Here is a 24,936-nt window from a genome sequence, read left to right as displayed (position 1 = left end):
AAGAGATGGGGAAGGAGACAGTAACTGGGTCGTGAAAGGGAATTTGGATGTGGTGACAGGGAGTCAAAAAAGGCAAGAGTAACCAGTCATATTTGTGCTTTAGAAAGTCACTGACAGGGACACACCTGGGTGGCTCAGTCGGTTAAGCATCTGACTCTTGATTTCAGCTCAGGTCATGATCTTGTGGTTTGTGAGCTCGAGCCCCACTCGGGCTCTGTGTTGATGGCGTGGAGCCTGCTTGGGATTCTCTCTCTCTTCCTGTCGCTATGCTCCTCCCCTACTCACTCTTTCTCTGTCTCTCAAAAATAAATAAACTTAAAAAAAGAAAAAGAGAAAGTCAGTCAGTCACTGGCAGCCCAGGAGGGCTGGCTGGGAGAGGAAGGAGTGCAGTACTGGAAGACAGGCCAGCTAGGAAGCTGCTGTAATGCTTCTGGGCAGTGAAGATGAGAAACATCATTATGTGTGTTGAGGGAAGGTTGATTTCTTTGCTAAAATAAAGGAACTGTGAGATTATTCCTTTTTTTTTAAGAAACAAAATTATTTTCTTAAAACCAATAATTTTCCTGAGTTATTGTGTATGTTTGGCTTCTTAAAGCAGGGCATACTTTTATGGATTTCAAAAGGGAAGGAGGGTAAAAAACCCTTCCCTCTTCTCTTGACTACCTGGCACAGGAGAAATAAACAGTTGGCCTTCCGGGGTGGGGTCAGGGGGATCCACATCATAGGCATGCTACAGCCAGCATTAGGAGTGCTTTTCCCAGCCCTGGGGTGCCATGTTCTGCTTTTACACTAGACACTTGGCCCTGTGCTGGACAGAAGACTAGTAAATAAAGAGCTTGTCTTTGAGGAAATTACCATCAAGCAGAAGGTTGGTGGGGGAACATGACAGCCCCAGCAGAAAAATAATTACAGCAGAGAGTGAGCTGTTACAAAAGCTGAAGAGTGCAGAGGAGACAGTTCTGCCTGGAGATGCCCTGGAAGCCTCTGCACATGTGAGCGGAGTTTGAAGGACATGTGGAAGTCCCTCCCTGGGGGCTGAAGGGGACAAGCATCCCTGGCCCCTGAGAAGGAGGCATAGCATCCTGATCACGCTGTGGAAGTTAGCAGAACTCACAGGTCCTGCCCACTCCTGATCCCGAAAGATAATAGCTCAGGATAATCTTCCCAGTTACCTAAGGATCAGTGTAATTGGTTCTCCTATAGTGATCTCCAGTTCCTTTTTCAGTTCTCAGTTCTTTTTCTTTCTTTCCATTCAGACCTAAGATTAGAGATGCCACACACTAGCTTTTTTAGGGATTATTTCTCCTGGAATCGTGATTAACGAACATTCCATTTCCTGAACTGATTGCCTGATGTGCATTGTTTACATGAGGCATTAAGGGAAACATTATTGTTTCAGACCCAGTTAGTTAGGATTTGCAGTAATCTGGATCAGACAGAGTTTGATGGCTTATACGTTAGGAACAGAGTTTGCTAAATAAATTAATATTCTTTTAAATACGATTTCAAGAATACCTAACCTAGTTATGGAAAAAGTGAGGTGTTTGGTTTTGGTTCTTTCCTTTTTTTAATTTAGTGGGTTCTAGTATACTTTTCAAAAATAAATCTTGTATATTCATTAAAGCAGACTTAGTAGGAGTTTTGTTAATTTTTTAAAGCAAGTAAGGCATGAGTACATTCTCGTTTTTTAAAACAAATGACAGAAGTAGCTAAAATTAAAAGTATATGTCCCCTTTCACCAACTGCCTGTACCTTCCTTTTTTTATGCGTTTACAAGCACACACATTTAATAGCATGTTGTATGTTTTGTGCACTTAAAAAACATGATCTGCCTTGGGCACCTGGGTGGTTCAGCCAGTTAAGTGTCCAGCTTCAGCTCACATAATGATCTCACAGGTTCGTGAGTTTGAGCCCCACATCAGGCTCTCTGCTGTTAGCACAGAACCTATTTCAGATCCTCCGTCCCCTCTCTCTCTGCCCCTCCCCTGCTTACACTGTCTCTCAAAAATAAACATTAAAAACATTTGAAAAAAACCAAGATCTTCCTAATCTATAATTAGCTCTTTTCTTACAACGGCGTGCAGTGGATGGTTCCTTATGACCGTGCCTATATGTCGACCTCATTTTTTTTTTTAAGTAATCTGTACACCCAACATGAGGCTTGAACTCAAGACCCAGAGATCAAGAGTTGGATGCTCTACCGACTGAGCCAGCCAGGCACCCCTGCTTCATTCTTTTTAAAAGGTGTATAATGTTCCATCTTGTGGCTGTCCTGTGATTGATTTATTCATTTGCCTGTTGGTCAGTATTTAGATTGTTTGCCATCTTTGCCATCACAAACAATGCTATGGTTGTCTTTTTTCAAATCTTTGTGTTCATGAATGAGTTTCATCCAATAAGACTTATATACTAGTAAATTCTTGGTTAGTATTTAGAGTTGATGTTTATATTTGGAGATTAAAAAAAATATTTTTCTTTAGAAATATTCAATTTCTTAAAGATATTTATGAATGGCATATCGGATAAAGGGCTAGCATCCAAAATCTATAAAGAACTCCCCAAACTCCACACCCGAAAAGCAAATAATCCAGTGAAGAAATGGGCAGAAGACATGAATAGACACACTTTTCCAAAGAAGACATCCAGATGGCCAACAAACACATGAAACGATGGACAACGTCACTCATCATTAGGGAAATACAAATCAAAGACACACTGAGATACCACCTCACACCTGTCAGAGTGGCTAAAATGAACAAATTAGGAAACTATGGATACTGGCGAGGATGTGGAGAAATGGGAACACTCTTGCACTGCTGGTGGGAATGCAAACTGGTGCAGCTGCTCTGGAAAACACTGTGGAGGTTCTTCAAAAAAAATAAAAATAGAATTACCCTATGACCCAGCAATAGCACTGCTAGGAATTTAACCAAGGGATACAGGAGTGCTGATGCATAGGGGCATATGTACCCCAGTGTTTACAACAGCACTTTTCAACAATAGCCAAATTATGGAAAGAGCCTAAATGTCCATCAACTGACGAATGGGTAAAGAAGATGTGATTTATATATACAATGGAATACTACTTGGCAATCAGAAAGAATGAAATCCTGCCATTTGCAGCAACGTGGATGAAACTTGGAGGGTATTATGCTACGTGAAATAAGTCAGAGAAAGACAAATATACGTTTTCACTCATATGTGGATCTTGAGAAACTTAACAGAAGACCATGGGAGAAGGGAAGGGGAAAAATAGTTACAGAGAGGGAGGCAAACCATAAGAGACTCTTAAATACAGAGAACAAACTGAGGGTTGAAGGGGAGTGGGGGAGAGGGGAAATGGGTGATGGACATTGAGGAGGGCACTTGTTGGGATGAACACTGGGTTTTGTATGTAAGCCAATTTGACAATAAATTATATTTAAAAGAAGTATTCAATTTCTTGCAAATTCTGATGTCTTTTCTGTAAATAGACTTGTGACATCTTCTGTGGAGCATTCCGTTGAGCCACTACATGGGATAGTGTCAGCAGTTTTATTGTGAACTATTGCCAAAGGCAGTGTCAGGAAAGGGACTTCATAGCGTAGAGGTAGAAATAAGTTCTTGGTTCATCTTCCTCCTTCCTATCCTGATACCAGATTAGAGGTTCTGTAGACTGGCTTGCCCTGTAGTAAAGCATGAATGCACTCTCATTTTTTAAAAATTAGAAGTACCGTGTAGGGTCTAGAACATAGAAGTGCCCTGCCTTTGCGTTCAATAAAAACCGTGAGAAAACCGGAGCCCCTGATTTACTTGATTGTTTGTTTTCATGTTTCCTCTGTGTACCTCTCTTTCTTTTCCTCTCTGCATGAATTGTTAACATTTCTTTCTGGGGCTGTTGCCCAGATTAAAGCCATGGAAAAACTTGTGGCTGTGTGTAGTTCCTATTTGGTACCTCTGACACCAGAAAAAAAGAAAAAGTAATGGCAGGTACACTTTTGCCATTACATCCCTTTTCTTACAATGCCCCAAAATGGATATTTAGGGGAATCAGATGTCAAGTCCTTCCATTAAAATATACCTCTCTAATATTTAAATGCTGATTTGTGTTTTCTTTCTAGGATCTGACATATTCTTAAAAGATAGAAAAATTCTTATGCTTCCATTTCTTTCCTTTTCCTATGTAATTTTAATGTTTACTTAAAAACAAGAAACAATCTAAATCACTTAGTTATCAGACCAGCAGGATGTCCCAGAAAAACAGAAAAATCCTCTGACTAAAAAGGTGAAAGAAGGCCCAAGGGGGATGGGTTGAATACACTTTGGTACCTCCACATAATATAAAATAGAATGAAGGCTCTGTCAGCATGGGAAGATCTCCAGGATTATACTGTTCAGGTGAAAAAATCATGCAGAGAGTTTGTAGAATATGTAAATATTTCTGTAAGAGAGGGGGAGAAATAAGAATTTATATTTGCATTTGCTATTATTTGCATAAAGAAACTGAAGAGTACACGAGTGATAAGTAAAAGTGTTTATTTCTGGTAAAGGAAGGGAGTGGGTGGGAGTAAGACTTTTTCTAGCACACCTTTTTATAGTGTTCTAATTTTTAAATTATTACTGTATTACTTATTCAAAGATAAAAGTAATTTTCGAAAGGAAGTTTTACATTATTAGGTAAAGGGTGAACTAAATCTGACCTCATTTCAGTCCACTATTTATGTGACCTCACCTGTCACATTTGAGCCTTAGTACCCACTGGGGTAGGGTCAGTTGCAGGACCATCTATTTTGGGGAGGAAGGTACTAAATTCTATAATTAGAATCTGTATGGTAATTTAGGTTCTAACTGCTTTGGCAAGAAATTGAAAAGGCACATCTGTACTTAAGCTGTTTCACTTAGCGTATTCACTCTTGTTGGGTTTATTCTTTTTTTCCCCAAAGTAATTGAAAACCTTAAAACATGATGCTCATGAGTCACAGCTGGAATCTCTTGCCAATGCCTCAGTAAACACAGAAAGTGAACTCAGACTATGGTCTTGAGACATTTTGTCATTTGCTGAAGTCTGTGTCCTAGAGAAAGTGTTATAGTCTGAGCTTTCATTTTTACAGGAGCAGGAAAATTCAGATCCGAAACATCCCTCCTCACCTGCAGTGGGAGGTAAGCCAGTGTCACCTGTGTGTTTACCGTCTTCCTGCCCTCCATCCTCATCTTCCTTTTTAATAGGTCAGCAAAACCGCTCTCCCTCTGTGAGTTCCCTGGGGAATTAGAGGTCCTCATACCTCTCCACAAAGCTCCTGCGTGCTCTGTCTTCCTTTTTCAGTATCCTAATGTACGTGATCTGTCACAACTTTAGGGTCGTGTTCGTCTCTTTTTTGTTGTGCAAGATGTGTGCTTTGAGCCCTCCTGTTCTGTCTTCTCAGGCACCAAGCACTGACAAACTGTGAAACAAAATGTATACCTGGTTTGTGATTTTTCGGTCATGATTTTGTAAAAGACTTTTTACCTTTCCAAATTATGATTTTGGAGAAATAAAATCAGTGGAAACCCAATAAAAATAGAAGATTGTTAGTTTGAGTAAGTTTTTTGTTGATTGTGAATGAGTTGCTATGAGTAATAGTGAAGATATAGTTTCAGAGTTGTAAAACTTCTTATAAGATTGCTACCTTAAAATTCAAGAAGACAGAATGTGAGGAGTGGCCTCATTGCATTATTTAAAAACAAACTGCCCCAATGTTTATTTCCAGCCCAAACAAAATCAAAACAGCCTTAAAGGAAATAGAATGTTTTGTCTGACATTTTTATTACTTAAAAAAAATCCTTTATTATGGAAAATTTCAAAGTAAAAAAATATATATATCCCACTGCTTTGTAAAATAAGGAGATCCCTAGAGAAAAACAGAAGGAAGAATGGTTAAAACTTGTAAGAAGGGCAAGTAAACCTTGTCCTTTATTCTGCTTGTCCTAAAGCATTGTGCCCCAACCATCACGATGGATGTGATTGTTAACAGTAAGACTCTGAAATTCTGCTGTGTCACCTTAGTGGACAGATTACTTGAGAGCTAATAACCAAGTGCAAGTCCCATATATTTATTCATTTTTAACTGTTTTGATGGAAGACCTGAAATATCAATTTAGTTAGATTATTCCTGTAACTGTCCTTGTTTTGTTTTCGTTCATTTGCTGGGAGATATCACTATACTATTTTTGTGTGTGTGAGTACAATCTTATCTTCCTGTTCTGACATGGGATCTCTCTTTTTCAGGTGCTGGATGGACTTTTGGCTCAGTATGGGACAGTGGAGAATGTAGAACAAGGTATTAAGTGAGCAAATTAGCCTATTGAATTTTGAGTGGGATTGTTATGTTATAGGCTGGGTCAGCTCCAAAGACAAATAGTAAATTCAGATTCTTTTGAAACAAGCTTTCTCTGTTACAGATATTCAGATCTTTTTATCCATATCTATAACATTTATTGTTTCAAAGAATATGACTTTCAGGTTTGGTTTATATATAAAGTGTGTGTGTATATATATATATATATATATATATATATATATATATATATATTCTGTTAATGTGCTCTCAAACACTGTCAGGCTAGGGTAAGCTTAATTCACTTGGAAGTAATTGAATTTATGCTGTCACAGTTTTCTTTTTCCTGGCTAAGAACAACAGATCACTAGTGTCTTAGACTGAGTGTTTCTCAAGGAGTAGGACTCCTATACCAGAATCTCCCACAGTGCTTATGAAAATGCACATTCCTGGGGTTCACCATAAACTGACAAAGTAAGACTCTTTGGGGCAAGCGTTGATGAATCTGTATTTTAAACAAGCACCCCCAACTGATTTTTGTGTGTACTCAAGTTTGAGAGCCACAGGCTTAGGACATCAGTGTTGGACATCCACAGAAAATATATACCCTTCTTTCTGCTGCTCTCGCTTATATCATCTAAAACATGAATTGCTATGATTTTAAACAGTAAAAAGTCTTTCTTTAAAACGTTTATCTTTATAAAGAAATTGATACCTCACATAGCTCTTTAAGAGTCCCCGAAAAGTAGATTCCAAGCTCCTGATGTGGCAAGCAGTAACATGTGATAAAGACTTTTTTCTTTTGGCCTAAAAAGCAGAATGTGAATGCAGTTATTTACTGACTGTGAAGCCCTGGGAAAAGTCACTTAACCCTCACTGACTCAGTTTCCACATGTATAAAATGGGGAGAATAAATTCTATCCCTTCTATATCACTGAGTAGTTGTGGGATCCAAAGTGAACCTGTATAAAAATTTGTAGGCAACAGAGTCCTATATAATCTCAAGGGATTGTTAAGATTCACTTGGGAATGAATAATCACAGAGAACCAATTGTCTGATATGCAATCTGTTCTATCTGCCAGTATAATTAAAGTAATCATTTTAAAGTAGTAATTATTCAGCTGTTCTCCACTCCATGAATATTAAAAATATTATTATTCAATTTCATGCTGCTGACTGCCCATGCCCAAAGGTGAAGGGAAAGAGCTCAGAAAGAAGACATGATTTACAAGGATTCTGTTTCTCAGTTCTTGTTATTTCCCTCAACATGGAGAAGAAGACATTCTAATAAGGATTGGATGTAGTAGGCAAGATGGCCTCACAGACATGAGCCTGTAAAAGTTACTAGCTAAGACAATCTTATAAATTCAGGACACTGCCATGCGAGGAGGAAATACTGAAGGTCCCTGGGGCAGTGACAGCTCCTAGTGCACCTGTGCCCTGGAGACCATCCAGTTTCCAGCCGCCTCACAACTACAGGATAGAAGTGTTGGGCTTTTGTTTTGTTTTGTTTCATAGGTGATTCCTGATTCAGCAGGAAAATATTTTCAGTAGAGTTTTAAGAAACTTTTTAGAGCTTTTATGTCCAGCGAAATAAATTATTCGAATGGAGCTCAGTTCTTTCCAGAATCACAGAACTGTCTGATTTGCTGAAGACAAAGGTCTTTGAATAACAGAATATGACTAAGAAGTGAGAACAAAATCTGAGAATCTGAGAATCCTAGTGGATAGATTTATTCAGGAGGTTCAAAGCCATCCCTTTCTCCCTTTCTGGGAGTCGACAGCCTCATCTGGAGCACTAGAAAGCAGCAAATAGGAACCCTCGGGTACATTCTGTGTGTCAGCACTGAGAGAGGACGGTTGTGGGCTACTCATCCCCTGTTTTGCACTGTGAGAACTTCTCTGGGTAAGTGTGAATGAGAGGCAGCAAGAACACTCCCGGGCAGAGCCGGGCTGGGCTCAGCATTTATGACGTGTAAATCTCAATATCACCTCTTTCCTGAAGACTGTGCATCCCTTCCCTTTGAAGGTTGCAGCTATTTTGAAGTTATTGAATAAACAATATTTTTGACTGTAGTCTTTAACCTCTTTGAGAGTTTTATGGAGATTATAAACCAGAAAATTCATACATCCATCCACACATTTGAATCTTTGGTTGTGGTGGAGGTGGGGGGAGGAGGAGGTGTTCGTGATGGTGGTGGTGGTGGTGGTGTGAGGTTATAAAATTTCTGAAGCTCTAACATGGATCCAAATTAGGAATCCCTATACTACAAGGTTTTACTATTACTTGGAAAGCAGCTTTATCATGGTTTTCTTGAATTAACTCTATCATTAACTTAATATGGTTAACTCCAAGTCTCCCAGTAGCTTAAATATTTTTTAAAAAAATTTTTAGTATTTTATTTATTTTTGAGAGAGAGAGAGAGCAGGGAAGGGTCAGAGAGAGAGGGAGACACAGATTCTGAAACAGGCTCCAGGCTCTGAGCTGTCAGCACAGAGCCCGATGCAGGGCTTGAACTTGTGAACATTGGGATCATGACCTGAGCCAGGGTCAGACACTTAACCAATTGAGCCACTCAGGTGCCCCATAGCTTAAGTGTTTTTTAAAGGGAGGATCTGACTTAGTCATAGCTACTTGTTTTGGGGAAAAACAGAATTTTTGGTTTAAGTTTACTGGCTTAGATTGAGAAAGTTTTATCTTGACTTCTGAATTTATTTTTAACTTCTGATTTTGGAAGAAGAGGCAATTACGAACCAAGATAAGCCAGCTCACAAGAGTTTTATATTGGCCACTCTTAGAGTTTGTGTTCTCTCCTTCAATGAAATGACTTACAACTTTTCTTTATTTATTATACAGTTACTAATTTAACTCAGAGTCATGGAGCTCAGTCAAAGGGAAACAAAAATATTAATAATTCTACTTTAGGAATAAATGAAGAATTAAAATACTTTGTTATTTTATATGTATATCCAGTTATTTAAAAATAAATGCAAACATAACAGACTTCTACCTTGATGGTGGTACAATAAATTGACATAAACTTTTAGGAAAGTAATCTGAAAATATGCATTAAGAAGCATTATGTTCCATTACCCAGTTATTTTTCTTCATGATTTAGCCTAAAAAAGTAATTCAGAAGAGAACACAATTCAAATGATATTTGCAGTAAAGCTGATTTTTAGCAACACGACTTAGAATAGCAAATATTGGGAATAATTCATTTGTCAACAATTGAGGAATGGCTTGTCAAAAATCATGGCACAATTACTAAAATTTTGTGTAGACATTAGAAATGGAAAATACAAACATAATGAGCATATACATATGCACATGCAGTGGTATTATAAGTGAAAATACAGCTTTGAGCTGTATATACAGTTGATTACAGATATGTATATACAATTGATTACTATTTATGAATGCACATGAATAAAGATAGAGATTCAAATACTGTGGAGTTAGGGTGATGAGTTTTTTGTGCATTCTTCTCTAAAGTTAGTCTGTTTACATTGAGCCAGAGGGTGCCAGCTTTTTTTTTCTATGACAGTATAGTTTTTGCTTCTTTCCTAGTCAACACAGACACAGAAACTGCTGTTGTCAACGTCACATATGCAACAAGAGAAGAAGCAAAAATGTAAGTGGATTTGGGCTTCTTTCCTTTTAAATTTTTGGAGGGTTGTCTTTGAATTCCAAAAAGATTCCTACCTTTGACCTGCCTGAGGAGCCTCAGGGCATCTGTGGATGCCTTTGATGTGTCAGTGGAGCTTAGGGCATTTATAATGGGATGGCTGTTTGTTGGTTGTACAGAGACTTTATCGTGAAAAATGTTGAGCCTTGGCATCAAAACTGAGGTGGGACCTGTGCCTGGACATGGTCACGAATAGAGGCACCAGCTCTGTGACATTCTGTCCTTGGTCCCTGTTGACCACAGAGCTTTTACCTGGAGCTTCCTCCATGCACTATGAGGAAGAAGCACAAGCCTATTTCTGTCCACACTTGGTGAAGAGATCATGAAACACCCATTTTTCCTCTGTGTAATATTAAAAAGGGGACCCATCCCCATGACATCAGCAACAGGGGGAATTGTCTGGGAGTGGTTAGTCAAAGATCACCTGGCTTGGGTTCTCATTCCTAACCTCCATTTACTTCCTAGTCCCCATGCATGAGTACCTTGTTTCAATGATGGTTAATTTTGAGGTTGGCAATTAATGGACATGGGATTGAGTTTTTAAAACAACTACAAGAAAACAAGTTCCTTTTTGTAGGAGGTCCTTAAAGTGAAATGCCTGTCAGGTCATTGTAACTACAGTTATGGTCACACATGTTTCATGCATATGGCATAACCTTGGTTCTACATCCCAGAATTATAGTTTTATTTATTTTTCAAGGTTTCAGCACACATGAAGACATATTTAACCCATCCTCATACCACTAGTCTTTAAGAAGTTAATTTTGCATTGAAAAAGGCCATAGATCATTTGCTGTTGACTTTAGCCACACACATATAAGCAAGATATATACCAGGAGCTCACCTTTAGAGTTTATATCCAGCTGCCACTTAGGTAGGACCTCCCATAGGTGATATTACTCTGTTGCTTTTATTGAATTCAAAGGTGCTGCTTTGTAATAAATTCACAAACACTAAAGGTTAATATAGTAGAATAGCATTGTTGTTTTCACATATTGCCAGAAAGCTTATGAAAAAAATGTTCTACTTCTATATAATTTTAAAAATTCAATAGTGGGATATCATTTATTCCCTATCAAATTGATAAATAATTTTAAATAATACTCCAGTTTTGAAGACTCAAGAAACAAATGCTGTCTTAACTGCTATGGGATAGTAAGTGTTGAAACCTTTACAGAAGCACACTGAGGGGTACTTAATAATATTGGAATTCTGCATTCTTTCTGACCCAGCAATTCCACTAGGAATTTGTCCTGTGTGCAGCTGTAGTTGCAAAAATGCCCACGACACTTAATAATAGATAAATAAAAAATTTTATTATGACATAATAAAAGATTGGATATAGATATATATCTAACGATAGGGAATGAGTTGCAAAAACTATGATAAATCAATAGTGTTAAACAGCCAGTAAAAATTAAATTGCAGGACATTTAGTGACTTGGAAAATGTTTAGAGTGTTAACTCTTTTTTAAAGATTAGAAAATAGTGTATGTAATATTAATCCTTGTTTATAAATGATAATTATATTTAAGAAAAAGATACAGGATGGACTAGGATTTTTTTCTAATCTGTACTTAACCATTTCTGAATTTTCAGTGATAAATATGTATTATGATCAAGCTGAGAAAAAAAGTGAGTCATAATTTTATACTAGTACTTACAAAGAGTTTTTGATGAGGAGGATACAGCCTCAGGCAGTGGAAAAAAAGCAGAATGCATAGTTGTGTATCAAATCTGACCAGGCCTATATTTTGTGATAATTTAACTGTTAACCATCAGCTCTGAGGGAGCAAAGCAGGCACCTGCCTTGCTCACCAGGTTCTCCTCAAGGAGTAGTGCTGCTCACGTAGGCAACTAGGAAAGCAGACTGATTGACCCCGTCCACTGGCCTGAGGGTCTTCTTTGACGTCAGGGTCTAACAAGGCTCACTTGCTGCTGCTGCATTTCAGAGCCATCGAGAAGCTAAGCGGGCATCAGTTTGAGAACTACTCCTTCAAGATTTCCTACATCCCGGATGAAGAGGTGAGCTCCCCTTCGCCCCCACAGCGAGCCCAGCGTGGGGACCACTCTTCCCGGGAGCAAGGCCACGCCCCTGGGGGCTCTTCTCAGGCCAGACAGATTGATTTCCCGCTGCGGATCCTGGTCCCCACCCAGTTTGTTGGTGCCATCATCGGAAAGGAGGGCTTGACCATAAAGAACATCACTAAGCAGACCCAGTCCCGGTACGTGCCTCCGGGGCTTCCTTTGCTTCCTTCTGACAGGCCCCCTGAGTGCTGGTGGGCCCCAGTCATCCTAGGTGGCTATCGCTTGCATCAGCAGGGGGGCTGTGCTAAAAGGGATGGTGGCTTCTCAGAACTACTAACAGACTAACAAAGCTGGGGACTTCACCGTGCTTTCATGCCAATAGCCTAAAGGTCATACCCTGAATTACTAAAGGTTCTTAAAGCGGCAGAGAATTATTCTCATAAGCTTACTAGTGCTTGTGAATATATCACTTTCTAAAACAGCAGAGGTATGGGGCTGAACTTTGTGGGATCCCAGAAAGCAGTTACCTTAGTTCTTACCTCCTCTCTTGAGCTGGAGCCCTGGATGGTAGTCATTCTTTGAGATCACTTAGGTGGTCCCATAAATAGCTACATAAAAGGAGTAAGTGAGTCTGCTGTATTGAGTGAGAAATGAAGTATATTAGCCTCTGTTTAGACATCTAAGGAGATGGAACTGGTAGTAGGAGTTGTAGTGGTTTGTTGGTTTTTGTATGTTCTTAAGAACACAGCCTGATGTAACAAAGTACAGGATGCAAAGACCCCTGTTCAAGATTTACCACTAAATGTATAATCTTGGGGAAAAAAATAACTTCTCCGAGCATTAATGTCTTGTTCTGTAAGCCAGGATTATTGTTAGAATTAGGACAGCCAGGCAGATTGAATGAAATAATTGCTATGAAAGCATTTAAATTGCAAAACACCAAGTTACTGGTGAACATGAGTTCCTTACACGGCCTAGTGCACTTTATTCACGTCATTCATTGAGTATCTTGTAACCCGAAAGAGAAAAAACACTGTTTTCTTCAAAGTGTCTGAGTTACTGCCAACTAATGGACACTTACAGGTATGAGTCCCAAGTTCATGATCATAGCAGTGAAATGATGACCTAGTAGAAAGGGGAAGTACTGTCTGCTGTTCCATTGATTTTAAAATCAGCCCTTTCTTCCCCTGCAAGTTTGCTTCACTGCAAAAGTAATTTTTAGTTGTGTCTTTTTGTTCCAAAAATTTCTTAAAGTGGCTTTAAAAGTGCAAAAAGTTTAAGTAGAAGTGTAACACGTTAGTTCTCAAAGTATGTGCCCATTTTTTTTTTTTTACAAGTAGGTCAAAGACTTGGATCTGGGCTTTCTAACAGCCAAAATAAGAAGGGATACGATCAATTATGTGATTTTCAGAGTCAACAAAAACAAGTAGGGCCACAACAACCCCACAGAGTCTGATAAAGTCATCAAGCTTTTGAGCCATTAGTTTTAAGAGCCTGGAAGAAGGCAGGCTGCCAGGGGCAAGGAAACCAAAAACTTAGGCAGAGAGAGGGCATGCCTCTGTTTTTAATCCACACTCAAATATACAAAGCTTGCTTGAATTTGGTGTTTGGATTTGGATTAACATGTGGCTTTTAAAAGCTACAATCAGTGCAGAGATTGGCACCATGCCAGCATGCAGCGTTACCCTACTCCCTTTACCCTTTGCTTCTATGATCATTTGAAAGACTACACAAAATACTTCATTTACCAAACTGGCTTCATTACCAAGTGGGCTCAGTGCCTTTGTCCCACAGCACTCCTGCAAGGAATACTCCCTTCTAAATGAAACTGCAAAGTATTCAAGTTTGGCACAAGACCTCCTGCACTGCTTGCCACCTTATTGAAGAATGGCATTGGTTGCAAACGTGCTAATGACACTTCATGGTCTCTGTCCTTTTGCTGTACGTTGGCCCGTGCGACGCTTTCTCAAGACTAGGATCCTGTCCCAGATGACATTGTATTATGGCTTCTGATTCTTTCCCTACAGGGTAGACATCCATAGAAAGGAGAACTCTGGGGCTGCAGAGAAGCCCGTCACCATCCATGCCACCCCAGAGGGGACCTCTGAAGCCTGCCGCATGATTCTTGAAATCATGCAGAAAGAGGCTGATGAGACCAAATTGTAAGTTTGCATGTAATGCCCAGATCACTTAACAGAGAATAAGAGTAAGTTCTCAGTCTTTTAAGACAAATTTTTTAAAAGCTGTAATTCTGTTATTTAGTTAAAGGGACCAGAGGACAGATTATTTTTAAGAAATTTGTTCCCGGGGCGCCTGGGTGGCTCAGTTGGTTAAGCGTCTGACTTCGGCTCAGGTCATGACTCGCGGTCCGTGGGTTCGAGCCCTGCATCGGGCTCTGTGCTGACAGCTCAGAGCCTGGAGCCTGTTTCAGATTCTGTGTCTCCCTCTTTCTCTGACCCTCCCCTGTTCATGCTCGCTCTCTCTCTCTCTCTCTCTCTCTGTCTCAAAAATAAATAAAAACGTTAAAAAAAATTAAAAAAAAAAAAAGAAATTTGTTCCCAAGAAGGATACAGTAGGAAATAGATGTTTTATGTTTATAATATGGCTGTTTCTCCACTTACATGTTTCTTTCGGTGACCTGAATGCTTCCATCACCCATTACTAACATCTGTTTGTAGAAACATATAGATCCGTGCTAATGTTGTGCAATGACAGAAATGCTGTATATTTGCACTGTTCAATGTGATAGCCGTAGCTGCATGTTGCTACTGAGTGTTTGAAATGTAGTTAGTGCAATGGAAAAGCTGAATATTTATTTTAATTCATTCAAATGAAATAGTCACATTCATGGCTAATGGCTGTCATACTGGACCGTGCAGGTATGTATGGAATGTACCTTGTCATCAAAACCCATCAGTTACTGTTCCGGAAAACGTTTTTACCACCATGTTGCACTCGTGTAAATTTTCCTTAAGTAATAGAAACTGGTATCCAAGTAACTACTCTTCTTCCATCTCCTTCCTTCCTTTTCTGTTTTTTACAAAATACTTCTTAGGATTTCTGAGTGTCATACCAATCTGAATGGCAGGTATGGTTCTTACTAAACCCATAGACTTTGTATTATAAACGAATTAGTGATAATGGAATAGACAGCATAACGAAAAAAGTTCTGTCATTTTGGCAAAAATCCATTTATGGGTAGTTTGACAGAGAAGCAGTGAGGGGTGAATCAAGTGTAAAATTAATTTAGCAAATACAGTAATCTCAAATAAGAGTGTTTTAAAGCCAAGAAGATGGAAGTAGTCCTTAAAAGGAAAACATTGCAAATCTCTTCTCGGATTTCATAAGGGACTCTAACATAGGAATTATTACTTATGAATTATTTACTCTGGGGCTTTCGAAACCCCCCAGATACCATGGCTTAATTTGAATAAGCCCCTCCCCCAACCAGGATATTGAAAACTTTTAAAAATAGCACCCTTTTTGGTCCCTCAACCTCTGTACAAGCAACTTAGAATATTCTAATTAATCAAAAAGACTGAGTTATAAATTAGATTTTTAAGTTTTTGTGTAGAGCCGACATAGAGTTGGAACATCTTTGAAATTAATGTTTTTGAGTGCCACAGTGTGGTAAGCACTGTGCCCGGAGATGAGGCTGTAACCCATAAGCAAGACCCAGTTCTTGCTTTCATGGAGCTTACAGTCCAGTGGGAGAGTCCATTTGCTAAATGGATAGTTATAGGTAATTAAGTACAGCCACAAGAAGTGTGAGAGTAGAAGGTGGTTGCCTGTAGTTGAGACCTAATCAGGGTTTTCAGAGAACAGGAAGAGATTTTGGGGGCTTCAGAGAAGACCTCCCTGGGTAAGGACATTTAAGCTGAGCCCTGAGGGGGATGAGCAGGAGGTACAGGATGTAGAAGAGGGATCCTAAATTTTCTTTTTATTCATTTATCAAGTGTTTGTTGAACATCTACTATGTGCCGGCACTGTTCTGTGCGCCAGTGAACAAAGCCAACAAAAATCCTGCCCTCTGAATACATTCTGGTGGAGTTTCTTTTTTTTTTTTTTTTCAACGTTTATTTATTTTGGGGACAGAGAGAGACAGAGCATGAACGGGGGAGGGGCAGAGAGAGAGGGAGACACAGAATCGGAAACAGGCTCCAGGCTCTGAGCCACCAGCCCAGAGCCCGACGCGGGGCTCGAACTCCCGGACCGCGAGATCGTGACCTGGCTGAAGTCGGACGCTTAACCGACTGCGCCACCCAGGCGCCCCTCTTTTTTACTGTTGATAGTAGCAATGCATCTGGTACATGCCTTTGGTCCTAACTAGCAAAAAAAAAAAAACATAACAAATGACTTTGAAATTAAGAAACAATATTGTTCTGTCACATAATGAGAAGTCCAAAGATGGGTGGCTCCAGGGTCAGTTGAATCATGGACTCAGAGACCCACAACCTTTCTTTCTACTTTATCTTCCTCAGAGGTATCTGATGCTCCCGTGGTGATGACAGGATGGCTATAGTAATTTCAGACCTTGTGTCCCCACAAAAAAAATAGTCAAAAGTTGAAAGAGAGAGCATCCTTGTTCCTTCTGTTTTGAACATTTTTTGGTTCAAAAACACATAAAATTTATCATCTTAACCATTTTTTAATTGGGGTATAATTGATAGATAACACTGTATTTCAGTTATCCAACATAATTATTGAGTATTTGTATATATTGTGAAATGATCGCCACAATTAGTTAACCTGTGTCATCATACATAATTATAATTTTACAATTTTTTTCTTGTGATGATAACTTTTAAGATTTGCTCCCTTAGGAACTTTGAAATAGTCAATACAGTATTATCTGTAATCACCATGCTGTACATTATATCCCATGACTTATTTTATAACTGGAAGTTTGTAACTTTTGACTCCCTTCACTCATTTTGCCCACCCCTCATCCCCTACCTCTCTCTGGCAACCACTAATCTGTTCTGTGTACGTATGAGCTTGTGTTTTGTTTTAGATTCCACATGTAAATGAGATTATGCAGTATTTGTTTTTCTCTGATTTATTTCACTTAACCATTTGTAAGTGTACAGTTCAGTAATGTTTTATATATTCACATTATTGTGAAACAGATCTCCAGAACTTTTTCATCTTGCAAAACTGAAATTGTACCCATTGAACAACTCCCCTTTTCCCTCTCCCTCTAGCCTCTGGTAACTACCATTTTACTTTCTGTTTCTATGAATTTGACTACTTTAGAGACCACATATAACTGGAATCATGCAGTATTTGTCTTTTTGTGACTGGCTTATTTCACTTAGCACAGTGTCTTCTAGATTCATCCATGTTGTAGCGTGCGAAAGGATTTTCTTCCTTTTTAAGGCTGAATAATACTCCATTGTATGCATACATCACATTTTATTTATTCATCCATGGATAGACTTTGGGTTGCTTTCACCTTCTGGCTATTGTGAATAGTGCTGTTATGAACATGAGTGTGCAAATATCTCTTTAAAATCCTACCTTCAATTCTTTTGAATTGAGAAGTGAGATTGCTAGATCATATGGTAGTTCTATTTTTAATTTTTGGAGGAACCTCCATACTGTTTTCCATAGCAATTACATCATTTTATAATACCAGTAATGCACAAGGGATTCAATTTCTCCATATCCTCACCAGCACTTGTTATTTTCTGTTATTTGGATGGTAGCCAAAAGAATGGGTGTGAAATAATATTTTGTGTTCACAGTATCTCTTTGGTTTTTACTTGCATTTCTCTGATGATTGGTGAGATTGAGCATTTTTTCATATGCTTATTGGCCATTGGTATACATTTTTGGAGAATGTCTGTTCAAGTCTTTTGCCCATTTTTAAAATGGGTCATTTGAGGGGGGTGCCTGGGTGGCTCAGTCAGTTAAGCATCCAACTCTTGGTTTTGGTCAGGTTGTGATCTAACAGTTTCGTGAGTTTGAGCCCTACATAGGGCTTCTTGCTGAAGTTCAGAGCCTGCTTGGGATTCTGTCTCCCCCTTGCCCCCCCCCCAACATATGCTATCTCGTTCTCTCTCAAAATAAATAAATACACTTTAAAATTTTATAAAAATAAATAAAATGGGTCATTTGATTCTTTTGTTGTTGAGTTGTAGGAGTTCTTAATATATTCTGGATTTAATCCCTTATCAGATATGTGATTTGCAGCTATTTACTTCTTTTCCCTAGGTTGCCTTTTCACTCTGTTGATTGTGTCCTTTGATGCACAAAAGTTTTTAAATTTGATGTTGGATTTTTCTATTTTGATGTTTGTTGCCTGTGCTTTTGTGGTCTCATGTCTAAGAAACTGTTGCTAAGTCTAATGTCATGAAGCTTTCCCTGTGTTTCTTCTAGGAATATTATAGTTTTACATTTACATTTATTCCATTTTGAGTTAATTTTTGTGTAGGGAGTAAGATAAAGGTGTAGCTTCATTCTTTTTCAGGTGGATATCCTGCTTTCCCAGCACCATTTGTCCTTTTCCCCACTGTGTTATCTTGGCACCCTTATCAAAGATCATTTGATCATATATGCAAGGGTTTATTTCTGGGTTCTGGGTTCTGTTCCATTGATTTCTTTGTCTGTCTTATTTAATTGTAGAGAGAGAGAAAGCACATGAGCAAGGAAGAGGGGCAGAGGGAGAGAAAGAGAGAATCTCAAACAGGCTCCACACTCAGTGCAGAGCCCAACACGGGACTCGATCGCACGACCCTGGAATCATGACCCAAACCGAAATCAAGAGTTGGATACTCAACTGACTGAGTCATGCAGTTACCCCTATTTGTCTGTGTTGATGCCACTAACATGCTCTTTTAATTACTGTAGCCTTGTAATATGTTTTGAAATCAGGAAGTGTGAGTTCTCCAACTTTGTTCTTCTTTTTCAAAATTGTTTTGACTGTTCAGGGTCCCTTGCAATTCCAAATGAATATTTCTGCAAAAAATTCCGTTGGGATTTTGGTAAGGGATTGCACTGAAACTGTAGATCACTTTGGGTAGTGTGGACATTTAAACGATATTAAATCTTCCAATTCACGAACATAGGATGTCTTTACATTTATTTTTGTCTTCTTTACTTTCTTTCACCAGTGTTATATAGTTTTCAGTGTATAAATATATTACCTCCCTGGTTAGGTTTATTCCTAAGTATTTTATTCTTTATGATACTATTGTAAATTAAATTATTTTCTTAATTTTCTTTTCAGATTGTTCATTGTTAGTGTATAGAAACACAATTGATTTTTGTATGTTGATTTTATATCCTGCAACTTTGCTGAATGAGTTTATTCTAACAGTTTTTGTTTTGTTTTCTTTTGTTGGAAATTCAGAGTTCTCTTTATATAAGATTATATTATCTGCAAACAGAGTCTTTAGATTTTCAATTTGGAATTGAATCAATTTCAATTTTTATTTCTTTTTCTTACCTAATTGCTCTAGCTAGCACTTCCAATACTAAGTTGAATACAAGTGGTGAAAGTGAGTATCCTTCTCTGATTCCTGCTCTTAGAGGAAAGCTTGCAGTCTTTCAGCCTTGAATATGATATTCACTGTGGGCTTTTCACAAATGGCCTTTGTTAAGGTAGTTTCCTTCTATTCCTAGATTGTTACGTGTTTTTATCATGAAAGGGTGTTAATTTTTTGTCAAATGCTTTTTCTACGTCAAGTGAGATGATCATGTGGTTTTTGACCTTCATTGTATTAATGTGGTGTATTACATTGATTTTTATATATTGAACCCACCCTGCATTGCAGAAATATGTCCTACTTGGTCATAATGTATCATCCTTTTATGGTGTAATGCTTTTGGATTCTGTTTACTTGTATTTTGTTAAGGACTTTTGTATCAATGTTCATCAGGGATATTGGCCTGTAGTTTTCTTTCCTTGAAATGTCTTTGTCTAGCTTTGGTATTAGAGTAAAGCTGGCCTCATAGAATCAGTTTGGAAATGTTCCCTCTTCTTCAGTTTTTTGGAAGAGTTGGAGAAGGATTGGTGTTAATTCTTTTTTTTTTTTTTTTAATTTTTTTAATGTTTGTTTTTTGAGAGAGAGACAGAGCACAAGCTGGGGAGGGGCAGAGAGAGGGAGACACAGAATCTGAAGCAGGCTCCAGGCTCTGGAGCTGTCAGCACAGAGCCTGATGTGGGGCTCCAAGCCCCCCAAATCACAAGATCATGACCCAAGCTGAAGTCAGAGGCCTAACTGACTGAGCCACCCAGGTGCCCCTGTTGGGAGGTTTTTAATTACGATTCAGTCTCCTTACTCATTATTGATCTGTTCAGATTTTCTATTCAAGGTTCAGTTTTAGTAGGGTTTGTGTTTCTGGGAACATCCATTTCTTCTAGGTTATCTATTTTGTTGATGTACAACTATAAATAATTTTCTCTTGTAATGATTTTTATTTCTGTGACATGAGTTACACTGTCTTCTCTTTCATTTCTGATTTTAGATATTTGAGTGTTCTTTCTTTTCTTAGTTAATCTAGATAATGTTTGTCAGTTTTGTTGACCTTTTCAGAACAGTTCTTGGTTTCTCCTTTTTTTTCTCTCTCTCTTTTGCTTATCTTTGCTCTAATCTTTATCATTTCCATCCTTAAATTAGCTTTGGGTTTAGTTTATTCTCTTCCTAATTCCTTGAAGTTGTTGATTTGAAACCTTTCATTCTGTTTCTTTGGGTTTTTTTTTTTTTTTTTTTTTTTTTTTTAATCCATTCAGCCAATCCATGTCTTTAGATTGGGAAGTTTAATTATTTTACATTTAAAGTAATTACTCATCAGAAAGATTTACTATTGCCATTTTGTTGTCTGTAAGTCTCACAGCTTTACTGTCCCTCATTTTCTCTCTTACTGCTTTCTTTTGTGTGTTTTTTCTTTGTTCTTTGCTTTTTGGGTGTTTTTAGTTATACTTTGAGTCCCTTCTCATTTCCTTTTATGTGTATATCCTGTAGACATTTTCTATTTGGTTACCATTGCAATTACATAAAACATCTTAAAGTTATAGCATTCTATTTTAAACTGATAGCAACTTAACTTTGATAATATTCAAAAACTCTGCTCTTTTACAGCTCTATCCCCCCACTTTGTTATTGATGTCACATATTACTCTTTATGTATTTTATGCCCACTAACAGATTTATCTTTTTTGAAATGTTATTTAAATTCTGTGCATCAGAATTCTTATAGTACAGGTTATATTCTATTTGTGTGTTTGTTTACTTTTACTAGAGAACCTGATATTTTCATATGGCTTTGTGTTGCTGTCTACTGTCCTTTTTTTCCATTAAAGGACTCCTTTTAGCATTTCTTATAGAGCAAGTGTAATAATAATGAACTCCCTTAGCTTTTGTTTACTGGGAAAGTCTTATTTCTCCTTCATTTTCAAAGGACACTTTTGCCAGTTACAGTATTCCTGGTTGATGTGTTTTTCTTTAAGCATTTTGAATATATCATCCCACTCCCTTCTGTCTTGCAAAGTTTCTGTTGAGAAAACTGCTAATAATCTTATGGAAACTCCCTTGTATGTGACTAATCACTTTTCTCTTGCTGCTTTCAGGATTCTCTCTTTGACTTTGAACACTTGAATTATAATATGTCTCAGTGTGGTTCTCTTGGGTTTTGTCCCAGTTAGAGTTCTTTGACCTTCTTGAATCTATGTGTCCATTTCTTTCCTGAGATTTGGAAAGTTTTCTGCCATCTTCAAATGAGCTCTCTGCCTTCTTTCCTCCTTCTGGGATTCACATGAGTATCCGTTAGCATGGCCCATAAGTCCCTTAGCCTTTCTTTGTGCTTTTGGGGGGCTTTTTTCATTCTTTTTTCTTTTTCCTCCTTTAACTTCCTGATTTCAAATGACCAGCCTTCAAGTTTGATCAGTCTTTCTTCTGCCTGTCAAGTCTGCTTGTCGAACCTCTTTAATGAGTTTTTTTGATTTGGTTATTATATTTTTTAGTTCCATTATTTGTTTTTATAGTTTTTATCTTTGTTGATATTCTAATTTTTTCATGCATAGTTTTCCTGATTTTGTTTAGTTGTCTGTCTGTGTTCTCACTGAGTGTCTTTCTGACAGTTATATAAATTCTTTGTCAGGTAGCTCATAGATCTGCATTTCTTTAGGGTTGTTTTCTGGAGTTAAATTTCGATCCTTTGATTAGGCCATGTTTCCCTGTTTCTTTGTATGTCCTTTAATATTTTGCTGGGATTTGAACATTTGAAAAAACAACCATCTCTCAGTCTTTGTGTACTGGTTTCATTCAGGGGAAGACCTTCACTTACCAGCCCTGCTTATGGTCTTAGGGATTCTCAAACCTTTTCTCATCTCTTTCTTCCCCTGGTTTCTGACTGTAGAACTGCAGCTCTAACATACTGCTCACCTCTGTTTTCAGTGCCTTCCAAAACTCTAGCACCAGTCTCCTAAGTGCTCCAAGTCAGCAAGACAGAAACCGACCCCTTGGTGGCTCCTAGATAAGACATATGTTGAATATATGGTCAAGTCTTTGGTTTCCATCCCATGGGAGGATTCCTGATAAGGGATATTTCCTCCCATTTGCTCCTAGCTATGCTGCATAGAGGAAGGAGCATGTACAGGCACACCAAACGCTGTAAATTTTCCTACTCCTTTTGCTAGAATCCTTTCTTGGTGGCCAAGGTGCTATAGCTTCTCAGCTGATCTCTAGAATTCTCACAGAGGTGTTCTAGTCTCTCTGTTGTTAACTTGATGTCTCTGTGGGGTTAGGAGAACCTGTGGCTTCCTACTCTGCCATCTGGCTGGTGTTCTTCCTTGTGTTTTTTAAGAGCAAGGAAACCTTCCTAAAGTCCTGTAACAGACTTCTCCTCTTACTTCCTTGGCTAGATTTGCCTCATGGCACCCACTTCCAATCAGTCTCAACAAGGGAATATAATTATTATGATTTGGCTTATGTTAATCAGAACTCATGTACTCTGGGATCACCATTTGATACCTAAACAAAATGGCTCCCATTTGTAAAGGGAACAAAAGTGGTTTAATAGCTATTAGGAGACGACCAATGTGCCCACCATAAGTGTTAAATTGTTGTTTGTCTCTTTTAGAGCCGAAGAGATTCCTCTGAAGATCTTGGCCCACAATGGCTTAGTTGGAAGACTTATTGGAAAAGAAGGCAGAAATTTGAAGAAAATTGAACATGAGACAGGGACCAAGATAACAATCTCATCGTAAGCCACCCATTCAGATTAATTGTGCCCAAAATGGAGAACTTGAGCATTTCGATATGCCCAACTCCTTCATCTGCTTTTCCTTAAAATGGGAACATAATTATAAACGATGTAAATATATCTAACACCATCAAAACAAATACATAAATAGTTACAGTCAGACATTTTCTACTATGGATATGAGCTAAGTCACCTCTAAGACGCGAGATCAGATGGCAAGTATTTGATACGACAGTGTGTGGTGAGGGAATCCAGTTTTCTCCCCACGTCCTCCACCAAGACTTGTTTGTGATCCTTCTGGGATTTTATTTTTCCTTTTGAAAAAAGGAAATCTCTCTTTTTTCCCGGTGGCCAGCTTGCAGGATTTGAGCATATACAACCCCGAAAGAACCATCACTGTGAAGGGCACAGTCGAGGCCTGTGCCAGTGCAGAGGTAGAGATTATGAAGAAGCTCCGTGAGGCCTTTGAAAATGATATGCTGGCTGTTAATGTAAGTGCCAATGCTTTCTTCTCTACTGGTTTTCACATGTGTTTTCAGGCAGGACACAAGCCTCTCTAAGAATAGTTGTCATTCAGCTGGTGAGGAAGTGCCTTAGAATAGATCTGCAGAGTTATTCCTGCCTTCCTGGGGCAAGAGCATTAAAACAAGCAGGAAACCAACTAGTAAATTATGATAAATGCACTGGACAAAATAGTGTGAAGCTATTAAAATCTTAACTTTGAGGATTATAAAATGATGAATTGCTTACAATATTAAGAAAAGAGCAGATACAAGTGTATTTAACTAGGGTTACAGTTATGTAAAATAGTATGGAGCAAAATGGAAGGCTACCTACAAAAATAAAAACAGCTGGTATATTAGGAAAGTGGGATTTTTTTCTACTTTACAAACTTTCTGTCATGTTGTCCTGTTACTTTTTAAATTTAAAAATGCTTCAAAAGTAAACTCTGATTTTCATCCCTGTCTTACTGATGTGCACTTCTGGATCACCCGGGAAATGTCACTCACCTTGGCTGTCCCTGATTGTTCCGGCAGACGTCTGGATTTGGGCTTGTCCTTCCTGTTACTGCTAACTGATTCTCACTTTACAATGGGGAGACACCAGTCTGACCTTCAGAAATCTTAAAAATCTCGTCTGTCAGCAAAGCCCAAGCCCAACTCAGAGGAGTCATTTGTTTCATTGTTTTTTATTATAATGATGTTCTGACATAAAAGAGGAAAGGATACTGCAATAAGTCGTCATATGCCTATAGTCCATCTTCAGCGGTTATCAACTCATGGCCTGCTTTGTTTCACCTAAGCCTCCATGTGCTTTCCCAGCCTCCCTGAATGACCTGGAAGCAAATCCCAGACCTGGTGATGTTTCATAGAGGAGTAAATGTTGACAAAGAGTTACGTAGGCTAAAGCCAGTGCCATCAGTGCACCTCTTTCTAAGGACCCTCCTGCTCAGGTCAGAACACTATCTCCTCCTCGCCCCAGCACCCCCTTAGCAGCCCACATCACATATGGGACATGATGAGTACAAGATCACATTGTCACTTTCTCCCCATTTGTGTGTATTTGTCTGTGGAAATATCCTCAGATGACATCACTGTCTTCTTTTGGACTCTTGACATCATATGATGTCATCCAGAAAAGCTACAAAAGGGTCTGGGTGCTCTAAGTATCTCCACTTAGCGTATCGTTTAGATTCATTCATATCTGTACCAAAGTC

The 24,936-nt window shown here is 38.5% G+C and overlaps 1 protein-coding gene across 5 annotated transcripts in view; it reads left to right on the top strand.

Annotated features, from left to right (window-relative positions):
* IGF2BP2 (insulin like growth factor 2 mRNA binding protein 2) overlaps window positions 1–24,936 on the top strand; it is a 155,490-nt gene that overhangs the window by 108,135 nt on the left and 22,419 nt on the right. For all 5 annotated transcript variants that reach the window (XM_040481011.1, XM_040481012.1, XM_040481010.1 and 2 more), the window contains 7 exons: window positions 5,091–5,139; window positions 6,245–6,296; window positions 9,866–9,929; window positions 11,936–12,208; window positions 14,039–14,173; window positions 23,097–23,219; window positions 23,575–23,710. In XM_040481011.1, coding sequence (XP_040336945.1) covers window positions 5,091–5,139; window positions 6,245–6,296; window positions 9,866–9,929; window positions 11,936–12,208; window positions 14,039–14,173; window positions 23,097–23,219; window positions 23,575–23,710 — 832 coding nt within the window. The remainder of the gene's footprint in view (window positions 1–5,090; window positions 5,140–6,244; window positions 6,297–9,865; window positions 9,930–11,935; window positions 12,209–14,038; window positions 14,174–23,096; window positions 23,220–23,574; window positions 23,711–24,936) is intronic.

Source organism: Herpailurus yagouaroundi, unplaced genomic scaffold (assembly GCF_014898765.1).
Source record: "Herpailurus yagouaroundi ecotype Mexico unplaced genomic scaffold, PumYag 159, whole genome shotgun sequence".
NCBI classification, from domain to species: Eukaryota; Metazoa; Chordata; class Mammalia; order Carnivora; family Felidae; genus Herpailurus; species Herpailurus yagouaroundi.
Note: the sequence above shows the minus strand (reverse complement) of the source record. Positions and strands in the feature narration are given on the sequence as shown.